Below are 6,827 nucleotides of genomic sequence, written 5' to 3'. Positions count from 1 at the left end.
AGTAGGGGGAGTGGGGGAGATGGGGGAGTAGGGGGAGAAGGGGGAGAAGGGGGAGAAGGGGGAGAAGGGGGAGATGGGGAGACGGGGGAGATGGGGGAGACGGGGGAGATGGGGGAGATGGGGGAGACGGGGGAGAAGTCCTTACTGGAGGCTTTTTCGGGACAGCCTCTGGCCATACCTGTCTTGGGAGTTCCAGACGACAAGTATCGAGTCCCTGACCCAATTTCCTCAGAGCCTGCCCTGCAGATGGGCGGCCCTGGCTGGCCGGGAGCAGAAGCGAGCGCCGCCCTTCAGAATCCTGGGCTCCGAGGAGTGGGCGTTGGCTGGTCTCACGTGCCACACAGGTACAGCCGTCTGTGTTCACCTGGCAGCCCGGCTGGGCTCCTATGGGGAGCAGGGTCTGGGGCTGGGCTCACTCAGGGCTCTCGGACCTCGGTGGGGACATACGCGTTTGCTCACGGAGCATGGAGGCCGCCTCTCTAGAGGGTCCCCAGTCGACCCGGGTGAGGCGGGTCACAGTGGAGGGGAGCTGGAGTCTGAGAACAGCCTCTGTGGGGTCATGTTCCTGAAGGACACTTGAGGGCCACTCCAGCAGCCCTGGGGGGTGCATCGGAGGCACCTGGGACTACAGTGCTCCACTCACTGTGGATATTTTGGAGGTGTCTGGCGCTGCGGGCAGGTGCTCAGGGGGCTATGTGCCCCCTCCTCACCACCCTGGGTGCCCTCCAAGCCCACAGGCCAGGCTGGGACACACTGCTGGCCCTTGGCTGTTGGTTGGCAGGTGGTTGGCAGGACCTGGAGACGCACAGAGGGAAGAGGCCTTCCCGGAAGGGGGGGACCAGGGGAGAGGCAGGGCTGGGCTCAGGCTGGGGAGATTCCTTGCATCCCTGAGATGCAGAAGGGCTTCCCCGGGGACCTGGGGCCAGTCCAGGCCACGAGCCAAGGTGAAGGAGGTGGAAGGGAGGCTGAGGGCAACAGAGGGGCAAGGGGCCCAGGCAGGAAGACTCCAGAGCTGCCAGACCTAGGCTTAGGGTGGGGGACATGGGCCTGAGGAGCAGAAAAGAAAAAGGTGGTGATTCTGAGGACTTCACTCATTCATTTTGAAATCAATCAATCAATCAATCAATCACATAGCACAAAACAGCCATCCCTCACTGGCATCACCTGGCCTTCTGCCTCCCCATGTTGGCTGTGTCCTGCCAGGGCCCTGTGCTCTGTGCAAACCCAGTCCCCTCAGGGGCCTACAAGGCCCCACCCACTGCCCCACTCAGCCTTGGATCTCATCCCTGCTCTCCTCTGCTCGGCTCCTGTTCCATCTGCATGACCCATCTTCCAGGCAGCCTTCCTCCCTCATCTCATCTCAGGGCCACCCACCCTGGCTGCGCGTGCTCACACAGCATGGTCACGCTCCCCAAACCCTGCTCTAGCCCCCACTCCCACCCCCGTAGCCCTTGCCTCTAACAAATCAGGTAATTACAATGCTTGCCACAGAGTAACCCGCACTAGGGCTGGATGATGTGTCTGTCTTGTTCTAAGTGAATCCCAAACTCCCAGAACAGGCCTGGCCCGTGTGTTTGTTGATTGACTGAATGATGCACTGGGAAGCAGCCAAGGGGAGAGGCTGGCTGAGCACTTGGCTCAGGAGGCTGGAGATCTGGATCCCTTCCAGCTCCTCCTCCTGGCTGTGCAACCTGGCCTTGTTGCTGAATGTCTCTGAGCCACATCTGTAGAGTGGAGATGGCACTGGGCCCATATCATTGTGTTACGTTGGGCTGGTGAGATCTGGCAGCCCCTGAAGCAGCCGGCACAGGCCTGGCCGTAAGGGGAGTGGGGATGGGCTACACCCTCAGTGGTGCTGGCTGGGAAGACGAGGCCCCAGACCCTCAGGCCCTCTTCCCGTCCGGCTCCAGGACGTGGCTGGGGGGCTGTGCTTACCATCTATGTTGAAGACCGGGGCTTTCTGCAGGTGGAATTTCTCCACGTACTCCAAGTATCTTCTCAGCCATTTGGGGTCCTCCAGCATTCTTCTCGCTGGAATCAGAAGGGCTGACAGTGAGGGGCTGAGGCCTGGAGCCTGTCTTTTCTGTCCTCCTCCTCCTCTGCGGAGAACAATGGGGAGGCAGAGGACCTGGGCATCAGCCACCCCACCACTAAGTTGCCACGACATGGGCTGGGGGCTCTTTGGACCACGGCAGCACCCCCTCTGCGACCTCCCAGGCCCGGCCAGCTCTGATTGCAGTGGCCCCAAACTTGTCTCCCCTAAACACAGGTCTGTTCTGAGCACGGCAGGTAAAGTGCCCCTGGAAGGAGGGAGTCAGGCCTGGCCTGCCTCAGTGGAGACCCCCAGAGGGTCCCAAGTTCTGGCCTGGCGCCACACTTCCCACCCCCTCGACCTTCTCAGCCCTGGGGCCTCTCGGCTGCTGCTGCCCTGCCCCACAACCCCATCCCGGGCTCGGGCTCGGGCTCCGGCTGATCCTCCGCTCCGAAGTGACCCCAGCCCCATCTATCTCTACCTCATCTTCAGGACACTGCAGCCCCTCGATGTCCCCCACTCCATCCCCTGTGCCCTATGTATTTCCACCTCGTCTTCAGGACCCTGCAGCCCCTCGATGTCCCCCACTCTGTCCCCTGTGCCCTTCGAGCCCTTCTCGCATGGTGCTTTTATTTTCAGGAGCCCCACAGGACCCCAAGACATTGCTTAATAAGGAGGAAGACAAGGAAGGTGTTTTCTTAGTTTTATCCACTGATAATTCAAGCTCCCAGTGCAGCGCCCAGAGCAGTGCCCACCTCGTAGCAGGCCCGCAGTGCACATCCTGCATGGGGACACCCTCCCTGAGGGGCACGTCTCGGAGGAAGTGCTCAGCTGCAGCTCGGGCCGAGGCCGCCTGTGCCCTCAGAACACCCTGCACAGAAGGCCCCCTCCCATACAGGACGGCAAGTCTCTGCACAGACCCGGGAGCATCCAGCAGCTCTTCCCTCCTGTCTGGGGACTGAGGCACCACACATGCCAGTGCTGGGGAGAGCTGGCCACTTACCCAGCAGCACCCACAGGTTGGTGATCTCGTCATCCTCAAAGCGCACGTAAAGAATGAGGTTGCTGCAGTCGGTGCCGACGAAGCGGACGTGCATGCTGCCGCCCTCAACTGTGGGAGACCCCGGGCCAGGTGATGCATGATGCCTCTCTCCTCCATCCCCCAGGCCCTGGACCCCCCATGCCCTGTGGACAGTGCAATGCCACCAAGAGGATGCACGGCCTCCTTCCAGAACCCGGTCTTCCCCCAAAGCCGACAGCCCCTCCTGAGTGTTGCGGCCAGGACTGGGCGTCCGAGCGTCCCTTGGTCTCCCCTCCCCACTCGGAGCCCAGCTCGGATCCCGGACAGGGGCACTCACACGAGCCTTGGTACTGGCCTGGCAGCTGGGTTGGATGGACGGTGATGTTTGTTTCTTTACACACCCCTACTCCCCTGGGAAAAGAGAAGGGAACCAGGGCCTGGTCAGCCTCCAGCTGTGTCCTGTTTCCCTGCCCCAGGATGTGGTGGCCCCCTCAGGGCTCTCCACCAGGGGACACTGGGGCTGCCACCAGCTGAGAGCCCTCCTGTCCTCCCCGGCGCATCAGCTTCCCAGACTCAAGGGCAGCCTTGTCCTGGCACAGGCACCAGTGTCATGCAGCCAGGAGGAGGCGATGCCCAAGGGGTGCTGGGGATGGGACTGGAGTGACGAAGTGGAGTCTTCCTCATTTCTGGGATGACACCAAGCCTCCTGGAACGGGTTGGTCCCGGTCTGGCCTTGGCTCTGAGCTCCGGGTTTTGGGGGCTGGGAACCTGGCTGTCCCTGTCCCCACTTGCTCTGGCTCCGTGCATAGACGGAGGCCCCTCGCCCCCATGCTCCTGCCTCTGTGCATAGACAGAGCTCCCCTCACTCCCATGCCCCTTGCTCTGGGGTCTTCAGTTTCTCATTTGGGGTGGGTGCCCACCAACCCCTGGGACTCTGCAGGCCACCACGCAGTGCGTCTATGACTGAGCGTCTACTAGGATGTGGGTCTAACTGCCTTCAGAGCTGTGGGTGCAGGTGGAATAATGGAAGCTTGTTGTCGGCGTCGCTGGGCTCAGCGTAGCTTGTCCCCAGGGCCGATTTTCTTTTGCTGACAGTGCAGCTGTCCTCGGGATTCCCTGGCTTACATCGGGGCCGGAAGGGGCGTGGGCCCGGGGTGGCTGTGGCCCTTGGGAGAGGGTTGTTGGGAATTAGGCAACTTTCAAACACTGGAGATGGCACATTTAAAACTCCAGACCCAGGCTTCCTTCACAGCTGGAACACAGGCCCATGGCCCAGTAGGCGTGTCTGCCAGGACTGGATGTGGCCTCCGGGGCCGGGCTGTGTGTTTCCTGCCCGCCTGCCTCTAGCAGCTTCTGAGCTTACCCCTCTTGGAGCGGGGTCTTGGGCCTCAGCTTGGTGTGATGTGTTCCTCTGGCTCTGAACACTGTCACTGTCCCTTGGGGGTCCCTGGGTCTGAGAATGAGGGCCTGAGAGGGGCGGCAGGAGCCGTGCTTACTTCCAGAACAGCACGAAGTCCACGTCCCCGCTGCCCCTGGTCCGGATGGAGTGGAGAGCGAGCCTCACAGGGTCGGCCGGGGAGACCAGGTTTGCACGGCTGGCTGCCAGCTGCAGGGTGAGCCAGCGCCCCTCCACCTGCAGGGGTGTGGGCCGGGGCAGAGGAGGCCAGCTAGTGCCCGGCCGTGTGGCACCCCCTCCACCTGCAGGGCTGTGGGCCGGGGCAGGAGAGGCCGGCTAGCGCCCAGCTGTGTAGCCTCAGTAGGCCATCCTCTGGATTCTCAGGCCCCAGCTTTGGACTGAGCATGGTCAGCAGGTGGTCGTGCCCCTCCCAGGGAGCTGCACTGGCAAACGTTCCCCCTTCCTGGTCTCTGTTGGCAAATGCCCATCTGTGGGTCCAGGTGGAGGATAAGCCGTGCTTCCTTCTTGGGAAGCGTCACTTCCCGTCCCCTTGTCTCAGGTCTCTGTCCAATCCCCTTCCCCACTTGCTGCCCCCACTTCCCTCAGTCCCGCACCCCTGCCCCTGCCTGGTCCAAGCTCTGTTCCCCTGGCCAGGGAGGGCAGAGGGGAGGGTCTGGTGCTGTGCTGGGCATCCCTCCATCCCTGCACTCCCACCAGCAGCACCAGGACCCCAGGGGCCACCCAGGGAGGAGGAAATGGGACCCTCCATGTACCCAGGGCTGGCGTCTTCGTGTCACCCAGGGTGAACCCCGCCCCTGCTTGGCTGGCTCCCCTGGGACCCTGCTCCCTGCCTGGGCCCAGTGTCTGGGTCCTTTGCTTCTCTGGCCGCCGCCCTGCAGCCTTCTCCTGCGACCTGCTGTCGTGCTGCAGCTTCCACGGCCCAGAGAGAGGGAAAGACCCCGAGGTTAATCAGTGGCCGCCGGTGCCGGCTGTGCAGGAGGACAGAGCCCGCTCCCGCCTGGGTTGGACCCAGGTGCAGCTCACCCTCCAGAGCTGCTGCAGGGTCAGGCAGGACCTGAACCCTGCCCACCCCCGTCTGCCCCCACCCCCTGCACCTCCTCAATGTGACACTCGTATCCACCCAAGTCCTTGTTCCAGGTCTGAGTCTGGGGACCGGACCCATGACACATACCTTCTGCGCATCGAAGCCTGGCTGTACCGGCACTTCTTCCAGAGCCTTCTGGGCACCCGCCAGGCCCAGACCAAGGGCCAGCAGCAGGAGCGGACCTTTCTCCAGGGCCATGACTCCGGGGAAGGGAGAGCGCCCCCAGCCAGCTCCCTCCTCTGCGCTGCCTGGACCCACCCCACCGTCCCACCCGCCACCTAAAAGTTCCGCAATCCCCCCCAGGAATGACGCTGCCTCTGGGCACCGCCCTATGTCTAAAGTGATGCAAAGCTGTTATTTGGACTGGGTGTGGAGTGGCTGTTGGGGCGGTTTAACCGCATTGCACGTCTGTCCTGGATTCTGGGATGAGGCCTGTGGCCTGAGGGGGGCTGAGAAGCGGGCAGAGGAGGACGTTGGCTCATTCGGGCCTGCAGCCCCTCCTCCCCAGGCACCCGACCCCCAGTGTGTTTGTCCACCGGCTGCTGGAGCCACGAATGCCAGGATCACTCTCATATCCCTGTTCACCTCGTGCTCACGGTGGGGCCTGCCCGGGTGTGGGGAGGGTGGAGGGGGTGACACAGACCAGCTCTGGGATGGCACTCGGCACACGCCAGGCACTGAACCCTCACGAGGCGTCTGCCACTTGTTCCTGCTTACTGCAAACGTCTCCCACCAGCCCCCTCTCTCCAACCCTGGAGCCACTCCCAGGCCAAACCATGAGCCTTTCTCCTGCCCCATCCTCCTGCCCTCGCGTGTCCAGAGGCCAGCGTGGGGCCGGGTCAGGTGCTCCCTGCTCGCCTGTCTTGAGTCCTCCTTTGCCATCTGGATTAAGTGCAGATCTCCAGGCCACAAAGCCCCTGTGGTCTGCCCCTTCCCCACTCCCTCCCTCCCTGCTGCAGCTGCACAAAGATGCCTGCCAGCCCTTGAATGTGGCATCTGCCTCCGTACCCCGCCCCCGCCCTGCCCTCCTTCCTCCTGCCTGGGGCTGCATGGGGCTAAGGAGAGGCTGCCTGACCCCTGCAGGTCCCAGCTTCCAGGAAGTCTGGGGTCTGGTGTGGGGAGTACAGCTGGCCTCAGGGTGACCACTGGCTTGGCCTCAGGGTTCTTAGATGGACACTGGGGGGCTACTCTGGGCTGGTGCTGCAGGGTTAGCTCTAGGAGTGACGCCCCCCCACCATAGGATGTGGGCAGTCCCAAGTTCAACCCACTGAGC

At 62.9% G+C, this 6,827-nt stretch overlaps 1 protein-coding gene across 1 annotated transcript; it reads right to left on the bottom strand.

Annotated features, from left to right (window-relative positions):
• Window positions 1-92: 92 nt before the first annotated feature.
• On the bottom strand, window positions 93-5,809 carry LOC116474303 (beta-lactoglobulin). The gene is made up of 6 exons (XM_032162715.2): window positions 5,642-5,809; window positions 4,550-4,686; window positions 3,391-3,464; window positions 3,036-3,143; window positions 1,936-2,031; window positions 93-1,047 (listed from the first exon to the last, which is right to left on the bottom strand). The coding sequence occupies exons 1-6, from the start codon at window positions 5,750-5,752 to the stop codon at window positions 1,028-1,030; spliced, it is 546 nt and encodes a 181-aa protein (XP_032018606.1). The 5' UTR covers window positions 5,753-5,809; the 3' UTR covers window positions 93-1,027.
• Between the last annotated feature and the right edge of the window lie 1,018 nt (window positions 5,810-6,827).

This window comes from Hylobates moloch, unplaced genomic scaffold (genome assembly GCF_009828535.3).
Source record: "Hylobates moloch isolate HMO894 unplaced genomic scaffold, HMol_V3 SCAFFOLD_10, whole genome shotgun sequence".
Taxonomy (NCBI): domain Eukaryota; kingdom Metazoa; phylum Chordata; class Mammalia; order Primates; family Hylobatidae; genus Hylobates; species Hylobates moloch.
Note: the sequence above shows the minus strand (reverse complement) of the source record. Positions and strands in the feature narration are given on the sequence as shown.